Source organism: Pseudonaja textilis, chromosome 4 (assembly GCF_049901715.1).
Source record: "Pseudonaja textilis isolate UNSWEBS1 chromosome 4, rPseTex1.2, whole genome shotgun sequence".
Taxonomy (NCBI): domain Eukaryota; kingdom Metazoa; phylum Chordata; class Lepidosauria; order Squamata; family Elapidae; genus Pseudonaja; species Pseudonaja textilis.
Window position 1 is genome coordinate 14242807 of NC_141993.1, and position 25515 is coordinate 14268321.

General features: G+C 39.1%; 2 protein-coding genes across 8 annotated transcripts in view; one reads left to right on the forward strand and one right to left on the reverse strand.

The window, feature by feature from the left end:
* The window catches only part of USP54 (ubiquitin specific peptidase 54), a 134369-nt gene extending 131582 nt beyond the window's left edge, over nt 1-2787 (forward strand). For both annotated transcript variants that reach the window (XM_087933855.1, XM_087933856.1), the window contains exon 23: nt 1528-2787. In XM_087933855.1, coding sequence (XP_087789981.1) covers nt 1528-2066 — 539 coding nt within the window. In that variant the 3' untranslated portion in view covers nt 2067-2787. The remainder of the gene's footprint in view (nt 1-1527) is intronic.
* A 1443-nt stretch (nt 2788-4230) lies between these two features.
* Nucleotides 4231-25515, reverse strand: part of ANXA7 (annexin A7) — a 42451-nt gene continuing 21166 nt past the window's right edge. For all 6 annotated transcript variants that reach the window (XM_026711034.2, XM_087933871.1, XM_087933870.1 and 3 more), the window contains 7 exons: nt 21155-21249; nt 17125-17238; nt 13009-13179; nt 10410-10580; nt 10204-10279; nt 7973-8085; nt 4231-5394 (listed from right to left, as the gene is read on the reverse strand). In XM_026711034.2, the coding sequence (XP_026566819.1) occupies nt 5272-5394; nt 7973-8085; nt 10204-10279; nt 10410-10580; nt 13009-13179; nt 17125-17238; nt 21155-21249 (863 nt within the window). In that variant the 3' untranslated portion in view covers nt 4231-5271. The remainder of the gene's footprint in view (nt 5395-7972; nt 8086-10203; nt 10280-10409; nt 10581-13008; nt 13180-17124; nt 17239-21154; nt 21250-25515) is intronic.

Consider the following 25515-nt stretch of genomic DNA (forward strand, 5'->3'; position numbering starts at 1 on the left):
GGGAGCTTCTTAAAGGGGCTGGGGGTGGGAGCTGGGGGGACAGGGCATGATGAGATCAGGTTGGGGGGATGTGCAGTCACAGTCCGTTGAGCACACACCAATGAATAGGTGGGAAAAAGAAACAAGCAGTCCAAAAAAGAGAGCTTTCATTAGTTTGCAGCCTGCCATCACATATGGTCTGTGTTGGGGGCATGGGGCTGCAAGGATTGAGACCCCCATGTGTGCATGCACACACACAAACCAATACATGCACAGGTCTGGGAGAGGTGAGCTGAGAGCCATGAAGAGGCCCATCAGGCAGGAGTCAAAATGGGAAGCATCTGCCCACCACTGCCTGCCTGTTCCCAGCTCTGCCGGGGCCTTCCCTTTTTGTTCACTCTCTCCTCCATTGCTTTTACATCAGGTGACTGTACACCTGATGCTGAAAGGGCAGTTCTGTTTCCATGCCCCCCACACACACCAGAAGCCATGTTCGCCACTATACCAGAAGCCGTACACCACTGCAGCATCCCCCCACAGCTCAAAGCACCTACGATCGCCCATCGCATGCCAGTTGTCTGGCATTGACCAAAGTATCTTGGCGAATGGAACAGGGTGGATGGCCAGGGGCCCATTGGCTGGGGAGAATAGCCGGAGGAGGCCCAGTAGAGGAGGAAAGCTGGCTGTAAATGGGCTGATGAGGGAGGCTGGAGGCAAAGGAGGCGCCGCCAAGGGTGGGAGACTAAAGCTCCTAGATCAGTGGTGGCTAATCTTTTTGGGCTCCTGTGCCAAAAATTGTGCTCGTACTTGCGCTTGCGTGCCAGCACTTAGAAGGCAATGTGCACACACCCCGTGCATGTGCACGCAATCTCCCCCCCTGCCTCACAGCTGATTTTCGGCCGGTTTGACACTCTTTTCAGCCTCCCAGAGGCTTGAAAAAAGTCTCTGCAGGCTTTTCAGGACGAATAATAGGCCTGTTTCGTCACTTCCAGTATTACAAGAAGTGATGAAATGGGCCTATTATTCGGTCTGCAAAGCCTGCAGAGGCTTTTTTCAAGCCTCTGGGAGGCCAAAATAGGCCTCAAACCAACCGAAAAATCAGCTGTAAGGTGCATGCATGCACAGCGAGGTAAGTTTGCCTGCAGCTTGTGTGTCAGCACAAATGGCTCTGCGTGTCACCTGTGGCATGCATGCCATAGGTTCACCATCACAATCCTAGATCCTCGAGAAAAAGTTCAATACTGATTGGCACAGACTGTAGAAGCTGCTAATTACATTCAAGAATGAAGCATTGCAGCATATATTTCCTGCTGAGGAATTTTTCCTGCGAGCTATTCCAGGCTTTCATTAGCAAATGATTTGGTCAGCTGTAGTTCTTCTGTTATGAGTAGTGTAGAATTAATTTCTTGTTTAGGATTGGTATTAAATATTGGTATTAAATATACAAAGACTCAGACTCCTTTCCTGGTATGTGGGGTTTTTTTTTTTTTTTTTGGTCTTCAACTAAAGATAGGTAAAATAATATTTTTCAATTTGTTAATTTTTCAGGAAATCAGAATAATATCCCAAAGTGTCTAACTGTGCCAGACAGGAATGCAGCTTTCCACACAGAAGACAAATCATGCATGCCACTGAATTATGGGAACCCCATTACCAACCAGGACCACTCCTCACAAAGGCAAACGTCTTTGAATACATTTTTAGACAGTGGAACATCAAATGCTTCCAACCACTGGCTACAGAGAAGTCATGCTGGCCAAGAGCTAGCTGCAGCATCAGACAGTGAAGCAGCACGTGGGGAATCTCCCCTCCAGATGAGCGAGGACTCACAAGAGTCTCTGCCCCAATGGCCGTTGGCTCTTGGGGCTCTAGGCTGGCGGCAATCTCCTGGCAGGAGTTATGGGACAGTCTCACATGGGGCTTCAAGGCACAAAGGCTTTCAGAGCTGCTTTCTGATTTCCCAGCAAGCCAAGGTCCGAGGCCCAAAGCGTGTCGATATGCCCCCGGATGAAGACTGGCGACAGCACACCTTTACTCCACAGCCGGCCATAAGAAGCTTCTTTGTCCACTCTGGAAATGCCCTGTAAAATCCTGGGTCGTGCAGCAGTTGCGTCCATGCACAGCTATGACTACTGAGATGGCACCCTTCTGTTGGGCTATTAGTTTTGAAAGGGGCTCTTGTCTGAACTGAAGATACTGAAATGCAATTGATAATAAGGTAGTGAGATTTTTTTTTTCAACTAGTTGTTGCCAGTTTTGTCTTTAAAATAGTTATGATTGCCGAAAACTAACTGCACTTTATTTCTTTGTATGTATTGCTGTTTTATAACAACCTTTTCAGCAATTCCATTCCTAACCTTTTGCTATAAGAAATGCTCAGTTGCAGTAGAACAAAGGGCGAGATTTGCATTTGGATTAAAATTAAATCCTCTTGGTGTTTTCTATAGGCTGTATTTGGTGAATTTATGTATCATGTTAAGTAGCACTAGAAAGCCTATGTGCCAATTTTCAATTCAGTGTTATGTTCTTCTGCTCCTATATTATATGCTGGGGGGAAGATTTCAGACCTTTCTAAGAATTGGCCATGTTCATAATGTAATAAGATACAGGCACAGATGACTCCTATAGGGGCTAGGGTGGGAGTGGTAAGAAGTTATGGCACCAGCCCATTTCTCATTTTTTTCAAAGTAGACTACTAGGATTTGAAGTAGCACGTTTAATAAACACAGAATCACTGTAACTATTTTAGGGTCTGACATACTTGCCTTTGTAAGTTTTTCAAAGAAATAAATGAAATAGTTATGTTTATTGAATGATTATTAATTGCTTTCTTATTTTCAGAAATGTGTTTCCCAAATTGGAGTAGTTCTTTCATTGCTCATTTTTTTCTCTTTGTGGTATTAAATATTTTATGGGTTGACTTTTATGTTATTTTGTGAATCTAGCTAAAGTAAGGCAATTTATGTGTTTTATAAGATTATGATTTACAGTAGATTGTGAATGATGCAGTCAATTTAAAGGCCCTGTTAAAGAAGTTAGTGTCCTCATCCTGTTTTTCATTCTTTTTAAGATTGTCTTTGCTTAACTGAAAGGAACATAGAGTACAATTGTAGGTGTGTCAGGAAAGCAACAGCTCAAAATGACAGACAGGTCATAGCAGAGAGCTCTGACACAACGTGATCCACTGGAGAAGAAAATGGCACCCACTCCAGTATCTTTGCCATGAATAGCCCATGGACAGTACCAAAAGGCAAAAAAATATGACACTGGAAGATGGGCCCAAAGGTCGCCCATCAGGTTGGAAGGTGTCCCATATGCTACTGGGAAAGAGCAGAGGGCTAGTAGCACCAGAAAGAATGAAGCGACTGGGCCAAAGCTGAAAGGATGCTCAGCTGTGGATGTAATGCATTGAGCCCCAAAAATCCATGCATAATATCAAAAAAATCATCTCACTTTTTTTTGAAGAGCACCAGAGCTGCCATCCTAGATTTTGCCAGTTGGTTGAAGCCCCTAGCTAGGTTTATCCATGAAGTACCTGAGCAACTCCATCTCTTTGGGCAATATGAGGAATAAACAGAGTGAATTAGAAATCCAAGTAAATGAGGGCAGATATGATATTGTTGCATTATGGAAACTTGGTGGGGTGAAACCCACAAATGGTTCATACAGCTAGATTCATACAGCTAAATTATTTAAAAGAAATAGACCAAATAAAAGAGGAAGTGGAGTTTCTTATATATAAGAAATAACTACATCTCTACAGAAATAGAGCACAACAATGAAAATTATCTTGATGCATTTGGGTCAATATTAAAGGGGAAAAATGACATTGCCATATAGGTCTTTCAAAGATCCTGGAGCACTGGGGAACTGCCAGAGGACTGGAAAAGAGCTGATGTAGTTTCCATCTTCAAAAGAGGAAAAAAAATAGATCCAGGAAAGTACAGACCTATCAGCCTGACCTCAATACCAGGGAAGATTCTGGAAAAGATAAGATAATCAAGCAACGAATCAGCGAACACCTAGGAGCAAACAAAAGTAATAACCAAAAGCCAACATGGGTTTGTTAAAAACAGATCATGCCATGGTGCTGATATCCAGGTTTTGCTGTGGCTTCAGCTTTTCGTTCCATCCCAGACATAGTTAGGTTACGTTATCTTGGAAGCATCCAAGTAGGCTGCATTAAGTTAAAGTGGTTTAATGTCAACTATTCAAGTAGCAAACCCAAAAGAAGGAAACACTCTCAGGAGATTTGAATTCCCAAAAGTAAAACTTTATTGGATACGCCATATTGGTACTGAAGAAACAAAACCAACTCTGGTTTTCCCATGCAAATGCTTGTCCAGTTAAACAATAATTTCCCCTTCTCTCTACCCCGGGTCCAATTAAGAGACATTCTTGTGTTATGGAAACAGCCCATCTCTTTCTCAAGCACCTGCAGCGGTGATCTTGATGGCTTTCATGCTCCCATGATCTCTGCATACATTCGCCACATTCCATTTCCATCTTCCATCCCCCTAGTTCATTGGCAAGTTGAAAAGCATTAAGATTTGAAAGCAGCAAAGTGGTTCAATCTTGACAAATGCTAAATTAGCAAACATTACTCTCTAATCACTTTCAGGAATAAATTGATTATTATTTCTAAGCTCTTAGAGACTTGGAAAGACGAATTGGAAAACGTAAGATCAATCTGCTTTTAATCCAAAACGAAAAACAAATTTAATCATAAGCTTAGAATTTAAAGAATCTGAAATAAACTGCAAAAAGCTAAACAATATTTAATCTTAGAAATCTATAAATTGACTAAGGGTCTAAACAAAATTGGAATATTGAAACTTTTACAATATCATTTTGGAATTAATTACAAAAACAAACTGCTTTTCATGGGAAATGGGCTCTGTTTTGGTTTTTACAAGACATAATAAAGATACAGAATTTCATAATTTCAAAATTTATGGAGAGTTTTAAAAACTGGACATGCTTACATCGTCTAAGTGTAGCTCTATATACCCATCGTGTCCTTTCTCACAGTAAACAACACTATGCAATGCACACAGGAGTACAAAACAAGTAACAGCCTTTGTGACAATAACAGAACAAACACATTTCAGGCAGCAGGTTTATAAAGTACATGATGTGCTAAATTAAGGCAATTGTATGTGAAAAATAAAAGATCCTGATCAATCAATGTATACTTAATTGTCTAGGATAATTTATATTTTTGTACACTCTTGATAGCTGGTAGCGACAGTTGGCTGTTTGCAGCTCTTGTTTACTTTCTGAGAGTGTTTCCTACTGACCCACGATGGCCAAGAGCAACCGTCTGTAATCCCCGCTTGTGTCACTTGAAATCATGGTGGCCAAAGTCTTGTGGTACATCTGTGTGAACAGCTGTTTTATCTGTACCAGATCAATCTGTCCCAAAAGAAATAGAATAAAAATATAACATGGAAGAAATTTAAAGAAATTCAGGTTTAAAGGAAGGACACTACAGTAATCCCCAGGTTACAAGCATTCCCTTAGTGGAGTGGCCCCCAACCTTTTTTGTGCCGCGGCCCAGTACCAGCATCACAAAATGATCCACAGCCCGGTACCGGCATCATAAAATGATCCGTGGCCCGGTACCGGCATCAGCACCCATGGCAAGGCGAGCCGAGCGACCGGCCAGCCAGCCATCCCCCGCTTCTCCCTGCCACCTTCAACTTCCTCCTTTGTACCTGTGTCGATGGGCTTCGTGACAGCTTCGGGACGGTCGCTCGGCTCGCCTTGCCATGCATGCTGAAAGAATCCTCGCGCCTTAGTTTTGTTCAAAGCCACACACACCCTCGATGAAACTAAGGCACAAGGATTCTTTCAGGATCCAAACGCCGCTTTCTACCCGGAAAAGCTCACCGGAGCACTTTTTCATCAAAACAAGATGGCGGCGCCCAGCAAACCAGCAGCCCGGTAGAAATTGTTCCACGGACCGGTACCGGTCTGGGGACTGGTGGTTGGGGACCCCTGCCTTAGTGCACATTCAAAGTGCTCCCTAGTGTTTGGAAACAAGTTCCAAAACTACGAATCTTGCAACACCACGGCAGTTGTTCGTCCTTATGAACAACTGCAGAGGCTCTGCAACATTCGTCCTGCATATTGCCGGCCAAAATGGAGCTTCCAATGGATCTGCCCCTCAGAAACTCTGTTCAGGCCTCCAGAGGCCTCACCTGGCACGTTGCAGGCTGAAATAGCTCCATTGCAGGAGGCCCGCATAGGCCTGAACGGCTCCATTATATTTGTAACTTGGGGACTACCTCTACATATGCTAATCTCAGTCACATGAGAGCTGATCTTTGGACAGAGAACATGCACACTCAAAAGCATTGTTCAGCATTAGAAATGCCAAACCATGCCTTCCACTACAGTATTTTAATGGTTTGCAGAATTAATGTGTCGGGGTGGGGGTGGGGGTTGTTTTTTGTTTTGTTTGTTTTCTCAAATTTTGTTCTATTGTACTTTACTAATTTATTTGATTCTTTTTGTTAGTTCTTGTTTTTATTTTTATTGTTTGTTTTAAATATGATTTTACTTTGTGTAAGCTGCCTTGAGTCGCCATGGGCGAACAGACGACAATATAAATCAAATAAATAAATAATATAAATCAGCCACCAATGACTGTAATAAATAATGGCTTCAAATTATTGATATATGTATGTCTATAACATACATTTTATATGTTTTTCAGATTTTTTTTCTTTTATAATTTTGCATATTCTTTTTCATTTTTGTTGTTATATTTGGTTAATTTAAATGAAAAGAGGGATTATACTCTTATTAATACTTTTATTTTAAAAAATGTCCCAGTTTATATCACTTTATATCATGTCATTGTGAGCAATGGGATTGGCACATTCCTTTTACTTATATTTTCAGTGAGTCAAGAAGAAATCTTCTGGATCAAGTAGCATTACCTACTTTAATTACTTTAATTTAAAAAGCCAAGTTGCTTACAGGCAACAGCTACTTTCTAAAGCGCCAGTGCTCATTACTATGAACTTTTCAACTGACTTTTTTGCTGTCATGAGAAATTCCTTTATAATTATTTATTATTTAGTATATGGCATGTGTTAGCCAGGGATCACCGAGGTAGCTGGCTGCCTCTGTGAAAGGAATTTTTTCAGGCGGTGTTATCTTTACTTGTGGGATGCCTGAACGCTGGTAGGCAACTGGGGGAGGCTCCTTTCTCCTCCTTCCCTTCCACTGTTTATTCACTCATGGGAATCAAATCGCCGAGCTGCTGACCCGCCTTATCATGTGAGCCACCATGGCCCCAACTTTTATATATTAAAAATATATAAAAGAATTTCTCATGACAATAAATAATAACAATAATAGGAAAATGCAGTTTATCCTCAACTTCATTTAATAACTGCTACAGTGGCAGCGAAAAAAGCGACATGACCATTTTTCACACATATGACTGTTACAGCATCCCCATGGACACGTGATTCAGATGCTTGGCAACTGATTCATATTTATGACTGTTGCAGTGTTCTCGGTTCATGTCATCACCTTTTGCAACCTTCTGACAAAGTCAATGGAGAAGCCAGATTCATTGAATAACTAACTTAACAACTGCAGTGATTCAGTTAACAACTGTAGCACGAAAATGGGGCAAAATTCACTTAACAACTGTTTTGCTTAACAACAGAAATTTGGAGGTCAATTATGGTCGTTAAGTCAAGGATTACCGTATGGAGTTAAGGACAATTCTTACATTATTCTAGTTTTTGTTGTTATTTTTCCTCCCAAAAGATGTCAGTTTGTTTTTAAATTGAATTGAACAGCTTATATGTCATATTAAAGGTATAAAAACCTCTTAAGTGACTTATCATGATCGGATTTATTTTACATCTCAAAAATCTGGCCTTTTTAACGGGTGTGTAGATTTTTTATATCCATTGTGCAACAGCAAGACACATTGCTATATATATTATGAGAAAGTAAGGATTCTTACCTCACTACGAGTTACAATAATTCTAACCAAGGTAGAATCATCTGTGCCAGCTCCTTTCATGGCATGATAAAGTCTTTCTGCAAAAAAGGCTGGGCGATTTAGAGCACATTGTACTGGAATAAAGCAAACCCAAGAATATGTCCAAATTAGCACTGGGAACTAAAAAGAACAGTTTTCCAGGCTTACGGCAGAACTTATTAAATACAAACTTTAGACACAAAACTTAACTTTACTATAAATTGCAAATGTTTGTCTTATTCTTTTTCCTCTCCATTATAACATTTAGACCTGTAATTTGTTTTTCCCAACTTCTGAATATAGGTTTGGAATTATTACTGAGCCCCTTTTTTAAGAAGACAAATGAATGGAAGCCAGAGATCACTGTTTGTGGCCCGCCAGCTGCCAGCGAAACAGACTTGGCAGAATCGGACAATGAGGAAGTTGGGGAGAAACTTAGGCCAGTCCTGGAGTCTGGGAAAGACTCTGCATTGGAAGCAGATATAGGGCCAGGGTCGTCCAACATTTCCCAGCTGCCTTCTGAGTCAGAGATAAGAGGGGAAGAAGAACAGCTGCAGCCTGTTCCAGATGTGTGTATGCACAGAGCTATCAGGAGAGGAGAACAACAAGAAATAGGGGCCGACTCAGAAGAAAGGCACCCGTGGACGCTGAATGGTCCCTTCCTGGGGAATAAATAGAGAAAAAGGGTAGTGGTGGTTGCAGGAGACAATATTTCATATTTCTTTAGGAAGATTTGCTTATTGTGGTTCTGCCTCACAGAGATTCCTTGCAGGAATTAATTTACAGCTTTGCGACTGGAAGCCTGGCCAGTCCTATCCATGGACTGACAAGGTCTGTTCTTGCACTTAACCCTTGGAAGGATTATTGCTGGGACTTTTCTGTGTGTGAATGCCATGAATCCACAGCAACTAAATAAAGAGGAGTTTTTCGGGACAAGGAGTCTGTTTCTTGGTTCTACTAAGCCTGGGCCAGAACCTATAGAAATAGGTGAGAATATATAATTAAGTTTGTTGAGATTTGTGATTTCATTTTTAAACTTGGTGTGCTATATAATTGGGCTTCTGTCAGATTAGAAATCTATCAAAATGGAGGAGAGGGAAAAAAGCAAGTCAGAGGTAGCAAAACTCCAATTTTTAGAACTAAATTCCTGGTATTAAGAAGCCCCTGTTTGCAAGCTGGCCCTCCCTTTCGGTCCAACCATTTTTCTACTAGCAATCTCAAGTTCTCCAGAAAAACAACAACAGATGATCATGGGTATTAGCTGCCCAGGTGGCAACCAATTTAAATGATATAAAATAATCTTCAATAAATATTACCTAAAACAATAAATATTATATAAACAGTTGGAATATTATCAGCCAATTAACATCACAAGGTCCTCATTTAATCTTATTTCTCCTTTGAATTATTTATTGCCTCACAAAATTAGATTAATAAAATGTGATCTTGATAATGAGAGAAAAGTATGAAAAGTTCTATGTCTATTCACCAAACAATAGTTTATTTTTATTTTTTCTTCCTAAATTGTAATAAGTTATGCCAAATATCTTTTTAAGAAAACAACACTACAACTACTAAGGATAAATACTGGCAAATGAAAACTACTGGAAAAAGTGGGAGTGCTTCCATTCTAGCTCCCAGCCACAGGACCTTTTTTAGTGGAACTACTTATTGAAAAAAGACCCTCTAAAACAGGGGTGTCAAACTTGCAGCCTGCGTGCCGGGTGTATCACGCACTGACCATGCCCACCCCCGGTTTAGTGAAGGGGGGGGATAACGTGTCGTCGCAAGTTTGACACCCCTGCTCTAAAAGGATGCAAATGACCAGCTATCTGCAAGGAATATCCACTCCCTTCCCCTCCTCATTGTGCTGTCAGAGCTGAAGAAGCTTCTTGGATGAGAAGCGAAACATCTTCAAAGAAAAAACAAGAAAGTCCAGTTGCCTCCTGTAAAAGCATCTTTGGGATACTTATTAAAAAATATCTTCAAAGAGAATTCCTAAAGTTTTTTTCCAAGATATTTGTTAAATAAGATAATTAAGCACATTTATTCTTACATTACATAATTTCTTCTGCTTTTAATTCCCTGAGAGAAGATATTATAAACCTTGCTTCTAATCAGTGGCATCTTTCAAAAACTAATTATATTTGTGGATCCTTGAAAATTAAGTTAGCAATAAAATTAAAAAAGAAAAATGTGGGGAAAAAACTTACAAATAGTCTTCAAGCCACGTTCTACATTTCCTGAAAATTCCCGACCAATGCTGCTTAATAAATCACGGTTAGCTATCTGCAAATAAATGTCAGGAAAATGAAAAAAACTGTACAAAGAATGTTGGTGCACCAAAATCAATATTTGCCTTTTGCAGGCAACAGTTTCCTAGAGGTGCCCCACCCAATCTTCCCATACTTTGGTATACCTGTGAATAAGCTTCCACAGTGGCTTTCAGCTGGGGGAAGCTTCTAGATGCAAGGATCATGTTGAAGCAAGACTCATCTGTTCCCAGCTTTCCTTCCCCAGCTTGGTAAAGTCGTTGTGCATCCTGCTGAGCTTTTTGATAATCTACGGTTTGATTCTCGTCCCGATTACCCTGCAAAGAAAAGCAATGTATCATGATCACTGCACACTAGTTTTCACTTGGTCATCCAGCCAGGTACATTTCTTGTTTTAGATGGTAAATAAAAACTGACTATAGGTGAAGTAGCATAGGTTCTCACAATTTTCCATAGACTGTATTTTCCCATAGGCAAGTTGACCCTTACAATGCAAAATCTTTGGGAAGCAGTGAGGAGAGAAGGAAGTCTAACAGCTGGCAAAACCATGACAGATTTACAAAGGATTAGCAGTTGTAGGTGTGTTGTTGATTCAAGAAGACGCCAGAGCAAGGCTTTCAGAAGTGTAGCAGAGGTCTTAGGAGAAGAAGACCCGTTGAAGAAAAGTAGCGCTGTGGGATAACTTCCATAGGATGCTGAAGAGCAAAAGCCAGCTATCATAACTGTCGCTTACAAAGTGATGGCTTCCCTAGGTCCCCATAGGTCCATCAGAATGGCAGGAAACTGCCATTCTGACGGAAGGGGCTTGATATTTTTATGACCTGTATCTTCCTGGGCTAGGAAGGATGGAGGGATTGGCTTGGGGCCATCTGTTTTGTCTCAGGTCCAAAGAAGAGAGGGCAGTGCATGAGAACAACTTCTTATCACCTCCCCAGCCTAAAGTTCTCACAGCAACTCGACAACTGGTGATTGGCTCATGTCAGACTGAGCAGTGGGGAGGGGCTTGAACAAGTAAATTTTAACCTAATGTTCTAGCACAGGAACTTCAGATCCTGCCTAATGTCTTTGCTATCACTATCTCCCAATAAGGTCCTTTGCTGATGAGAATGAAGGGGACACATGCGTCTTGGGCCTCTGTTCTCATCGGCAAAGGTTTTTTGCAAAAACAACCGGAGCCTATAGGGATGCAATCTCTCCTTCCTGTAGGCCTCGGCAAGCCTTTGCTCAAGGCCAAACTGCAGCAGAAGCTGGAAAGGAGACATTGAGATCTAAGTAAGGTGGAGACTTTGATCATTGAGATCTAGGTAAGGTAAGTGATCCGGTTGGGCAGGATGGGGCGGGGGAAAACATGAGATGTCTCAGTGGGTCGGGGAAAGCACTAGGCCCTCCATGGGGCCTAGATACCTCCCTGAGATATCTCATGCACTTAATGACCCATGCATTCAATCAACAAATAAGTGGGTGAAAGCAGGGAGTGATCACATTTAAGTTACATGATTCACTCCTACAAATACTCAAGTTATGAATGTAATAGGCTGGCTCCATTACATTCATAACTCAAGGACTACCTCGAGAAAAGAAATGAAATGCTATAAGAAAAGCATTATTGAATATATTTTGAATCACATAACTGAAATGTTAATTGTTGAATAAATTCTGCCATGCTGCACCCTGAAATCTTTCAAGTAACTTGACCAAAAATAATGGGAGATATTTTTTTAGTTATATAACACATGTTAAGGGCCATCTCAATCTTCTGCTCAAGTATAGTTTTATAAATTGTTAAATGCTTCAGGAAGCCAATTTCCTTCTTTCCTTTAACTGTTTTAAAAAACTGATCTCAAAATTCTCTACCATATTTTCCCGAAGATTGCAAGAAATTTCTAAGTTCTTATGTGTTTGTTTACATTTGGATTGTTTCAAAATCAAATATAGTTTGCTGTATCTATGGAGTCCCCATGGCAAATAGAAAGATGCACTGATTTTTCAGTGGCCCTATATAGCACTAGCACTAGCACAGACTTATATACCATTTTACAGTCCTCTCTAAGTGGTTTACAGAATCAGCTTATTGCCCCCAACAACTTGGGTCCTCATTTTACCCACCTCGGAAGAATGGAAGGCTGAGTCAACCTTTAGCCTGGTCAGATTTGAACTGCCAAACTCCAGGCAACCAGCAGGCAGCAGAAGTAGCCTGCAGTACTGCATTCTAGCCACTGCACCACTGCGCCACCGTAGCTCACATTCAGTTTGAATGTGATTATTATTATACGTGTTTGTTTGCCTAATACCATTGAAACAGATTATCTTTAAAAAAATTAAATGAACAATAAATATTACTTGCCATGCAGAAATTAAATAGGTAGGTAGATACATAAGTTCAGAAGTCCCTTGTAGAATTATATGGCCCACATTCCAAGTGGTAATTTTTCTCTATACAGTTTTAACTGGACTTTTTCAAAACATAGTAAAGAGCATGAAACATTAAACATTGGAAATGATGCGTGACTAATTTCCATTTTTAATGAATTCTTATTAAAAGTAATTTTACAAAGAACACAGTATGACTAATTTTTTTAGAATTCAGTGTTTTTCATTGTTTATATTGTTAAATGATTATATTGTTAAATGAAATAGATGACAGGAAGCTAAAAATTAGTGGGTGACAGCAAGCACCCAAAGTTTCAATATAAGAATATGCTTCATAAACAAATATATTGTGAGAGAATGTGGTTGTTATCTCACCTGACACATAGATACAAGTAATCGTTCAAAGTGACCAGATGTATCAGCTTGAATATCATGTTCAATATCTCTTCCAAATTCACTCTTGTAACATTTGACTATTTCTTGAATGTCCTGATTTGTTCTTGTGCAAAGAATTTCAATCAATACATTTTCCTGGGTACCAGCACCCTGAAAGCAGAAAAACAAAGTTGCTGTATCAGCACCAAAAAGAGTGCTAGAAAAATTATAATGTAGGCTAAGCTGCTTTATATAATAGAATATACTGCAAACATAAGCCACATTATGCAATGACCAACTACCAAATAAATCAGTATCAGATTCTATCTTTGTTCACCACCTCCTCATAATTTTCTGTATAGTCCTGGTTGGTTCTACTTCCTGAGATTCCTTAATGTACATTACAACCTTCCTAGTTGTGGAAAGACAATTGGCCACATAAGTTTGGAAAGGGTGGAAAGCCTCAAAAGCTTTTATATGTCAGAATCTGAATGTCCTTTGGCTTCTCTGATTTCTTTTAAAATAGTAAATTCCTCAATTATAGCAAAGGAACAATCTTAACATTTTGCATTTTCTTCCTTTTTCTTAAGAAATCTTACTGTTGTCCATCTCAGTCTGATTTATTTTTGTGCCTTTTGTCCCTTCTTTCCACTTACTGCCCCATCTCCCTGATGCTTTTCTTCACTTTCCAGACTCTACTGCCTTTACTAATGTCTCTTTCTTCTCTCCCATACAAATTAGCTCACGACAGGGGGCACCTGTGGTAGCCTGGGAGGGGCTGGGGGGGGGATCCACTGTCTCCAGCAGAGGAAGGTGGGCCAGAGCCATGCCCATCTGGCCCTCTAAGGTCAACCCCAACCCTAATGCGGTCCTCAATGAAACAGAGTTTGATACCCCTGTCCTGGAGATTCCCGCTCTCTCTCCTTGGCCAGGTTGCTCATGGTGTGTGTGGGAGGGCAAAGTGTGTGGCCAAGCTGAGGTGCGGCAGGTCAGTCCTCCACTGTTTCCAGGGTGGCTCTGTGGTCCAGATCTAACCACCTCACTGGCCACATCTGGCCCCCGGGCCTTGAGTTTGACACTCCTGCTCTAGAGTATCTTGGTGGTGATATTCTTCCTTAGAAGGAAAGGATAGCATAGGAGGATCAGAAAGCTTTGACTTGATTCTGATCAATATGGAAACCCATTGAAAAAATGGAAATAGCAGGGACATTTCAAAGAAAGTGTTATGCAATGCAGGATTCTTTTATTTTAAGGTGAGAAAACTGAACGCAAATATCTATTTTAGATATAAAGTGGAGAATTTTATTATAGCAGTAGTGAATTTGATTCGTGGCAAGAGAAGCAAGTCATAAAATGAGCTCCAAAAGGGTAGGAATTTAGTATCAGAGGGGAAGTCATATTGGTGTGGCTTGGAAAAAGCTATCTATAACCTTGAAAAACTTCACAGTACAGCTAGTCCTCACTTAACAACCCTTATGGGATCAGCCATTCCACTGGTAAGCAAAGTAGTCACTAAGTAGGAAATCACTTGATTGCAACTTTGCTTTCCAATTGGAAAAAGATAAGACCAGTCAGTTTCACACTTTTGTTTGCCTCCTAATCACTCCCCCAACCTTTGGAAGCCTGGCCTGAGGGCTTATTGTTCTATACACATTGAAAGCAATGAGGTCATGCTGCTGGAAGCTGCAGGCATGCTATGCAGACAGTCAGTAGTGCTCTCTTGAAATCCTTTCTCCAATGTCTCCGCTTTGTGAGGAAGGGAAGGGAAAGGAAAAAAAACCCTTTCCTGCTGGTGGTGCAATTCCACTGTTCTCAATATGTAGAACAGCAAACAACTTATTCTCTTGTAATCCTCTCTCCAATCTCTGTTCTGTGGGGAAGGAAGAAGGGTTAGGCAAAGGAAAAAAAAAAACCCTTTCCTGCTGGTGGTGCAATTCCAAAGAGTGCCTACAAAAATTGATTAACTTACACACACACACACACACACACACCATTCTTCCAAAGGGCAGGAGGCTAGGTAGCAAACAAAATTTGAAAAAGAAGAAAGTCTTAAATGAAACAGTCTGTGTGTATATGGATTGCTTGGTGTCTTTGGGACTTTGGGAAATTATTATTTGAAAGACTAAAAACATTTGGGTTGTTTAAAAAAAATTTCACAATGGCATTACTTGTTGATGAACTGAAAATGGAATTCAAAAAGTTAAAAGAAGAGGAACAAGAAGGGAAGGGCTCTTCTGGCTCTGTTTTCCATTTTTTAGAAATGGCAATTTCTACTTACCAGAAACTAGAAGAACAAGAAGATTGGGATGAAGAAGAAGCCATCTTTAATGAACAAGCAACTTTAGTTGGGGAAGAAAAGGGAAAGAGGGGAAAGAAAATGGAGAATTTAAGACTTAAAACAGCAACCAAAAAAGGGAAAAATAAGGTGAAAAATTGATACAATGTCAGAAAGCAACAGAAAAGAGGAATACAGAAGAGGGTGGAGATCAAGAGGGGGTAAAAAGGCTAGATTGGGGAAGAAAGGAAGGGAAAAAGGGAAGAGAAGTTACAAAGGTTTGAAACAAGATGTAAAAAAACAGGATTTAATCAGAGATAATGGGTAAAAATATAATTAAAAAAGAGATTCTGCTAAAGTACATAAGACTGTATTGTTGTATTTGTATTTGAAATAATGTTAGAAAACTGGAACATTATATGATTATAAAATGGGATAAAATATTAAAAGGAATGTGTAAAATGTTTAAGACTTAACGAAAGAGTTTAATTTGCTATGGATTATTGTTTTAATTATATTATAAACTTATTATTTTTCTTATTTCAAAATATAGTATGTAGCTTTAGAATGTACTAAGCAGAATCTGAACGAAAATTATATATTATTTTAAGTGTTAAATTTAGGGGAAAGATATAAAGGCGTCATACTTCAATCAGTGATTACAGGAGAAATTTTGTGTTAATGAGAAAAAATAATAGATAATTGGAACAGACAAAGGATATAAGCATAATGATTTAAATTGAGATGAAATAAATAAAATGGAATTAAGAGAGTGAAAAGAGGGGAGAAGCTATATAGAAAATGTAGAATGGTAAATAAGATATGAAATGGTATATAAAGTGAGCATGAATTCGAATTTACGTCTGTACAAAAAGATGTAACCCGGGACTAAGCCGCTTTCCAAAAAGAAGTTTTATGTTTTCATGTTTTGTGTTTCGTTTGTGTATGTTTGTTTATTGAAAATCAATAAAAAAAATAAAACAATTGATTAACTTACACACACACACACACACCATTCTTCCAAAGGGCAGGAGGCTAGGTAGCAAACAAAATTTGAAAGGGTGAGACCAATTAGTCTTGTGTCTTTCCAGCTACATAGCACAGTCACAGTCATGTCCCACTTAGCAAATATTCTGCTCAACAGAGCTGCTGGTGCCAATTAGAATTATCCAGGAGGAGCTACCTGTAATTGTGAAGTTACAGCCCACTCACAGCCCCTCTCTTGTCAGCCTTTCCAGATAAGGAATCAATATTTTATCTCAAGACATCCTTACAGTTACATAATAAGAATGTGATTGCCTTCAAACCTTCCTTATCTAGGTTAAAAAAAAGTGTCTTGTTGAAACTGAGATATCTAAGCAAAAGATGTATGCCAGGAAAATAGAAAAGTTAAGACTATTATCTCTTCAGTCCAAGGTTAAAGCTGCAACTTTCCAGAAAATTAAAAAGAAAATACATAACCCTTATGGTTCAAGGAATTATTATTTGTGAAAACAAACATAAATATCCTTATGACATTACACCAGGATTATTTTAAAATTTCTGCATAATTAACTGGTTTTTAACTGAGTTTAATATCCATTATTTTTATATAATCCAACCTATTTGATGAAACTGGGAACTTGGTATAATAGATACCCCTAAATTTCCCTAAGAAATTTCTATCCAACAGTGATCTTACATTGTTTCCACATATCTCCTTATATAAATACAACTTACCAGTGAAGATATTATCTTGCTAAAAAAATTGACATAGTTTTTATCTAAGTGAACATTTACAAACATTTTGATCTCACTGCTTTTATTTTTGCACCTAATATTTTTAAAAAATAAACTCATACCTTCATTGCATGCCTTAAACTCCAGGCATCATAATAGGTACATGGCATGAACAATGCAAGGATCAGTTCTTCCATATTCCCACTAAGCTCCGACTTCAGGTCTTGAATTAAATCCTGTCCAGTTATCCAAATAAGTATCAGAAAGAAGTACATTCACAACGCCTTAAACATATACTTTAATATATACTCGAGACAAAAATTAGCTAGATAAGATACATTTCAAACAGATAATAGTTTATTTATTTTACATTTTTTATTTATATTAGGAGGCTCCAATTATTTAATTATTTTTAAACAATTACTTTTGATTATTTAGTGTAAAATTTAAATGCAATATTTAATTAGTAAAGCAGGACTGAAAAACAATAATAATTTAATGACCACAATAGCAGCATTATTATGAATGGGCTGCAATGCATAGGTATACTTACCACAAACAATAGAAACAAATAACTAGCAATTAAGAAAACATAAATAAATAGAGCAATGTAAAATATCAACCCATAATGCAGGCAATTCAGATATTCTCAACTAAACTGTCAATTTTCTACCTGGCTCACCCCAATCTAGATTTGCATTTTATTAAAAAGCAGTTCATAGCTTCTGAAAAATGTCTTGTCCAAAAAGACAACCTCTGGATTTCCTTCCTCTGCACAGATTGGATTACAATGGCAATTTGAGCCAGAATTTCCAACACTAAACAATGTGATCCTAGTGCAAAGTCACATGACCGCATTGCATAGCGATGGCAATCCCAGTAGTCCTGGTTGCTGTTGTTAATTACAGAAATATATGGGTCATTAAATGGGAAGAAATGGGAGCCCCAAACAAACAGACTGGTGAATGAGGCCTATGGTAAGAGCTATAGACAGGCAGGGATATGCCAAGGTGGGGGCAGGTGGAAAAGCAGCAAGAGCAGGAGTGATACCTCACCTCCTGCCAGGTTCCCCATTGACTTTGCTTCCAGGAAGCCAGCAAGGAATGTCAAAATCATGATCACATGACTGCTGCTTGCTGCACTGTCATTTTAACTGCAAGGCATTAAAGTCACATGACTGCAGGGATGCTGCAATGGCTGGACCTCATTCGGTGCCATCAAAACTTTGACTGAATGCTGAATGAACCAGAGGACTATCGGCATGTGCTGAGTGCAAGCAGATGGTCACATCCAATTAGCAAAACATTTGAGTGGTAATTCATTTCTTACTTCCTTGAAATCAGATGAAGAATGGAAAGCAGATTTACAAATGAAATTTTAATTTGTACATAAGTATAACTTGATCTTGAAAATTGTAGGACATTCAGAGGAGAGACTATAACTGAATTATTGAGTGTTCATATATTAAATATCATTCCCACAATGTAAAGTTCAGTAAAATGGGTAGAGCAACCCAAATTTCCTTTAGATCTTTCTTAGCTCCGACAAACAGACAAAATGTCCTACCATATTGCTGTTCTTGCTGTGTCAATTACAGGGAGTCCTCAACTTATGACCAGAATTGGGACCAGAATTTTCATTGCTAAGCAAGATGGTTGTTAAGTAAGTCACACCCGACTGGACTTCCAATTTGAAGGGCTTCGGCGACAGACAGAAATCCGTGATCGTGCACAGTCTCTGTCTGGGCTCGCCACTGGAGCGCCCTGAGCCGGCTGGTTTCGGGGCTAAGCCACCCTGTAGAAGTGGTGAAGAGGGGGGAGACTGCCAGCAGGGTCGAGGAGAGCCGCATCTCTCCTCCTCAGCTGGCCATTACTCCCTTTCCCGAAGGCGGTTGCAGCGGGAGTCAGAAATGGCCACCACAAAGAAGAACTCGACCGGAAAAGAATATGCAGGAGGAAGATAAGAAGTGAAAGTTTTGGCTGACCGGTTTAAATTGTAAAAGCAACAACCAAGATACCCTGGAATTCAAACTTACAAAAAATAACATCGTTCCCAAAGAAGAGTCGGAAGCAACGAAGGAAAGTGAAAAGGGAAAGGTTTGGCTTTTTTGTCTTCTTCTCTCTCCTTCCCTATACTGACAACTAAGAGACTTAAATAAGAAATCAGAAAAAAATCGGCTTTGACATCAATAGGCAATTAAGCTGAAAATAAAACAAAATGCCAAAGGGATAATAAAGATTTCTGGACATTAAAAACTTTCTTTTTCATAAGCAGGAAGGAAGAGAAAAAGAATAAGGGCAGGATCTGGAAGAGGGAGGAGACTGCCTGGAATTAAAAAGAATCTAAAGTAAAACTTCAACAAGACTTCTAAAAGATACATTTTAACTGAAACTTTGCAACTAAATAGTAACCCCAGGAAGAGAAAGTGAAAAAAGAGCAAAAAAGAAACAGCTTGCGTGTATTTGGATTATTTGGTGATCTTTGGATTTTTGGTTATTATACTTGAATGACTAAAATCAATCAGGTGGTTGTTTAAAAATTTATACAATGGCACCACTTCTGGATGAATTGAAAATGGAACTTAAAAAGTACAAAGAAGATGCACAAGAAGGGAAGGGTTCTTTTGGCTTCGTTTTTCAATTCTTAGAAATGAAGATTTGGAACTATGAGAAACAACAAGAAAAGACTGCAAAACAAGAAGACTGGGACAAAGAAGAAGCCATCTTTAATGAACAAGTAATTCTATGTGGGGAAGAAAAAAGAAAGGGGGGAAAGAGAATGGAGAATTTAAGACTTAAAAAACAACCAAAGAAAAGAAAAATAATTCAAAAAATAAGTATAATACTGGAAATCAACAGAAAAGGGGAATACAGAAGAGAGAAATAGAGGTAGAGAGACAAGGGGGTAAAAAGGGAAGAGAGAAGAAGAGAGGGAAGAAGGAAAGGAAAAGAAGTTACAAAGGACCGGGGCAAGATATAGAGAAACAGGACCTATTTAGAGATAATGGGTGAAAATCTAACTGAAAAAGGGATTCTGTAAAGGTACATAAGATTGTATTGTTATATTAGTAATAGAAATAACTTTAGAAAATTGGAAGCAACGTATGATTAAAATGAGGGATAAAATAGTTAGTGTAATTTAGTAAAATGTTTGTGAATAAAATAAGTGAAATAAAATAAATGAGAAAATTGAATTAGGAAGGAACGGGAACATTTTAATTAGTTAATGTTTTATAAAATATAAGTGAAGGGGGGGAATTAACATGGAAAGCTTATAATTGTTCCCATAGAAGTATATTTAATTGAAAAGTAATGTTAAAGATGTTAAGACTTTAATTAATATTAATGATAGAATTGAATTGGGATGGAATGTTGTTTTAATTATATACATTTATAATTCTTTTCTTTTTTTAAGAATACAGTATTTTAAGAATGTACCAAGCAGAATCCGAATGGAAGTTATGTATTATATTGAATGTTACAACTTTAGGGAAAAGATATAAAGGCGTCATACTCCAATCAATAACTACAGGAGAAATTTTGTTTAATGAGAAAAGATAATAGATAATTGAAACAGGACAGACAACAAATATAAATACAATGATTTGAATTGAGATGAGAAAATTAAAATAAAATTGAGAAAATTAAAAGAGGGGAGAAGCTATGCAGAAAATGTAAAATAGTAATAAGATATGGAATAGAATATAAAAATGAGCATGAACCTGAATTTCTGTCTGTATGAAGAAATATAACCCGGGATTATGCTGCTTTCAAAAAAGATGTTTTATTTGTATTTTTTTTTCTCTTTGTGAAAACTCAAATAAAATTTACAAAAAAAAAAAAGTAAGTCACACCCAATTTTACAATCTTTTTTGCAATGATTATTAAATGGATTGCTCAAGTTATTATGAATGAATCAAGCTTCTCTTACTGACTTTGCTTGTCAGAAGCCAGCTGGGAAGGTTGTAAAATGTGATCTCATGACTCCAGTTTGCGGCAACTGTCACAAATATATGCCAGTTGCCAATTTTTGATCACATAACAGTAACAATGCTGCAATAAGTCACTTTTTCAGTGCTGCTGTAACTTTGTAATTAAAAGAATAGTTATAAGTCAAGGACTAACTGTATTGGAAAAATATAACCAACTATACCTTGCCATACATAGTCTTGAAAGCAGATTTAATTTGTTGCCTCTGGTTATTTGAACGGTTGGAAACAACATCAATGATTGCTTGCTCATCCGTACCTTGGAAGCAAGAAATATGTATAGTCAATTTTATATCATAGCCATTCCTCCATTCCACCCATGAAGATTAAATCGAGAAAGCATTTAAGGCTGCCCTTCACCCTCATTTTTGCTCTTCGGATCTGTGATGCTTATGCCAATATGTGAGCCTTTGTTAATTAACAAATGAGACTGTGGCTAGCAAGATTGCTTTGGGCGCAGAAATTGGAACGTATTTAAAAAGGCTACAATGAATGGACAACATACTGATGTGAACAAGCATGTTTCTACTATGTCTGCTTATATTCAAAAATGTATGGAGAATGTCAATGTTCTTAATACAAGCAAATGAGAAACCGTGAATGTCTCAAAAGTACAGAATTTCTTTCAAGATCCTATTGACCCTAAACGTATGTGGCAAGGTACTTGGGTTATTACTGACTATAAGGCAGCTTCCCTGACATGTATGGGTGACACAGATTTTCTAAACAAGCTAAATATGTTTTTTGCATGGTTTGAGGCAATGTTCCAGCAAGGAAGGCTGTTCCCCTTTCTTATGAACAGGTGCTCGGGTTTGATACTACTGCCATTCGGAAGATCCTGCGGAAAGTTAATACTCAAAAAGCTGCAGGTCCTGATAATATCCCTGGGCAAGTACTTAAGGCCACTGTTCTCAGATATCTTCAATCTCTTGTTGCATCAGGTTATGGTTCCATCATATTTTGAAAATGCAACCATTGTACCAGTGCCCAAAAACTATAATCACATGCCTTAATGGTTACCATCCAGTTGCACTCACTTCCATTATGATGGAGTGTTTTGAGAGATTGGTAAAGGATTATATGGCTTCATGCCTTCCCCCTACATCTGACTCATTACATTTGGCCTATCAGAAGAGCCACTGTATAAATGATGCACTTTCCTGTGTGGTTCATCTTAGCTTGGTACACCTGGAGGAGAATATTTATGTGCAAATGCTGTTTGTTGATTTTAGTTCAGCGTTCAACACAATCATTCCTCAGCATTTGGTGAACAAACTGAGTCTGTTAGTGTTTGGGGATAAACCCCCAAGCAGAGTATGCAGCAGCAGTCAAGCCAGGCAGGCAAATGAGAGAGAGAGTGGGCCCAAGAGTATACATACACTGGAGACAAAAACACTGTTTGTGGTTATAAAATAGTTATTTAATAAACACAGAGATTAAGAAGTGTCATTCAGTCCATATATCATTATCCAGTATATCCATCCAGTTATCAAGTCCATTAACAGTAAATACAATGTCTTTATCTGCTTGTAAATCTTCTCCTCCCGATACCTTTCTCTCAAAGACAACGCTGAATCCTCAGCTCACCAAACAAACAGTCTTTGTGTTCAGTTGAAATGGTATCTGGCTCAGTAGCCATCCAGAGTAAGCAGATAGACGTTCCAGCAGGCAGCAGACCAGGAACAGTAACCAGGTGCATCCAGAAGCCGGGGCTATTACGTTTCCCTTCCTACCTTTATTACTGCCTGCAACCGCACCCACAATGACATTGCAGTTTCTTGTGCTTAAAGCTACAAAACACTTTAACCTAGGTTTACATATTTATTCAACCCAAACCAGTTGGAGTATTCATATACCCAACAGAGTCTATTATGTTTTAGTACTCCCTTATGTAACTGGGTACTTGATTTCTTTATTGACAGGCCCCAGTTTCTGTGAGTTGGAAGAAAAGTTTCCAACTCCATCTCGAGTACAGGTTCCCCACATGGCTGTGTCTTGAGTGCGCTACTGTTCAGCTTGATGAACTATGACTGCTGTGCCAAATCTGCTATGAATCCTATTGTGACGTATGCAGATGACACGGCAGTGGTGGTCTTATCCGGGACAACAATGAAGATGTTCATAGGGAAGAGGTGAAGGCTCTGGTGGACTGGTGCAATAAAAGTAACCTGGCTCTAAATGTTAATAAAACAAAGGAGATCATTCATGAGTCATGGTGGTGCAGTGGTTAGAGTGCAGTACTGCAGTTCAAAATCTCATCAGGCTCAAGGTTGACTCAGCTTTCCATCCTTGCAAGGCAGGTAAAAGGATGACCCAAATTGTTGGGGCAATATGCTGACTCTGTAAATCATTTAGAGAGGGCTGTAAAGCACTGTAAAGTGGTATATAAATCTAAGTGCTATCACTATTGTAGATTTTAGAAAGAGCCAGCATAGTCATACTCCACCCAGTATCAAGGATGCAGCAGTAGAGGTGGTTAACAGTATTAAGTAACTGGGGGTGCAGATAACTAACAATCTGAATTGGTCTCTCCACACATCATCCTGAGTGAAATGTGGAAACCAGCGTTTGCATTTCCTGTGTTGGATGAGAAGAGTACATCTTTCTCCTTCTGTCCTGGCCACTTTTTACAGAGGCATGCTTGAGAGCATTTTAACAAACTGCATCACTGGTTGGTGGCTGCAGTGCCTCAGATAGAAAGTCCATACGGAGAGTGGTAAGGACAGCCGAGAAGATTATAGGAAGCTCGCGATACTGCTTATAGCCATGATGGAGAACCTATGGCACATGTGCCAGAGGTGGCATGCAGAGCCCTCTCTGTGGGCACACGAGCTGTCGCCCAGCTCAGTTCCGCCGCACATGTGCATGCACACCTCCCGCCTAGCTGGTCTTTGGGGTCTCTGTTGCGCATGTGCAGAGGTGAGGCATATGTGGAGGGGGGGCACATGCATAGGGGACACAGGGCGCATGCATGGGGGATGCACGCATATTGCATTTTGGGGGTGCACGTGTGTGCGCTTTGGGTACTTGATGCCCAAAAGGTTAGCCATCACTGGCTTATAGTTATTCTATGTCTAAGTTCTACAAGGTATTTCAAAAGCATAGTGTAGGTCAGGGTTGTCAAACTCGCATCGTCATGGCAGTGTCACGTGACGTATCAGGACTTTTTTCCCATTCACTAAGCCGGGTGGGGGTGGGGCCAGCACATGATGCATCCTGGCCTGTGGGCCGCTAGTCTGACATCCCTGATATAAGTGCTCTCACAAAATGACTGCTAAAACTAGTAAGAAATATCCATTTATTAGGAGATAATCAATCCATCAAATAATATTTATCTGGTCAATGACCAGGAATAAGTAATGCTTACTTCCTGCCAACTTCAGCAAACATCAACCACTACTTGACCTTTGCCTTTTTTCTGAGCAGACAGGCATATTTTTGAGCAAAACACTGGAGTGCAATTCTCCTCCATATATATATATATATTTAAAAATATTTAATGAGCATCCTGTATGTGAATTCCAGCATCCCTCTTAGAAATAAAAAATGATTTTTAAAAAACATTCTAAATAAAGATAGGGTTTCCTTTTGCAGCACATTCACTTTTCATTTAAAATTAAAATAATCTAAAATCTTTTTTAAAAAAAATAAATCCATGGTAGGAAACCAAGAAAGCAGATGCCAACTGTCCTGGTGACCAAGATAGGCATCTTAGTGGGTCCAAGATTTTGGACTGGATCTCAGTCAACTGTAACAAAATGTCTGTGCATTTCGATTTTCACAAGTGTATCACAAATACCATAGATATCACAGGACTTCTTAAAATGTTTTTCAGCCATCCAGACTAAGGGAGAAAATTTACAAATGTGTAAATGTCAGGGGAAAGTCAATTTTCCTTTGCTGAAGTGCATCTTTGACTAGTACATTACTCTAGCAAACAGGTCTATGGAGATTCTCAATCATCTAGGTTATGGTTGTCCCAAAGGCATTTTTTTCAAAAGCCAATTGGACTTTCTTGTTTTTTTTCTTTGAAAACATTTTCTTTCTCATCTAAGAAGCTTCTTCAGTTCTAACTGAATGATAGGAATGAAAGAATTTATATTCTTTGCAATAATCTGGTCATTAGCACTTTGAAGGCAAGTCATTAGCTGTCTGAGAGTCATTGAGACCACTTAGAAATGCATGTGTACACTCAGGATAACCTGAATCAGAGTGCAAATTGATGTGAAAGCTTCTTGGGATTTTTCCCAAGATTGGAGGATTGAGTTATAGACAGGAGATAGTTGGCGTGGTCACCTTTCCCCTCTCTCGAGTGCGGGCTGTTCAGTTTTAACACAGATGGCCTCTCTGCTCTGCTCTTTTGAATTGTGAAGTTGGAAGGGGGTTCAGGATTAACCATTAAGGATGAAGGTATCTGCATCCCTCACCAAAGCCAAAACACCTCCTTGCAACCTCACAGTTCAAGAATGGAGAGCAGTCACCTCCCTAAGAAGAGACCCAAACATCACCATCTTGCAGCCTGATA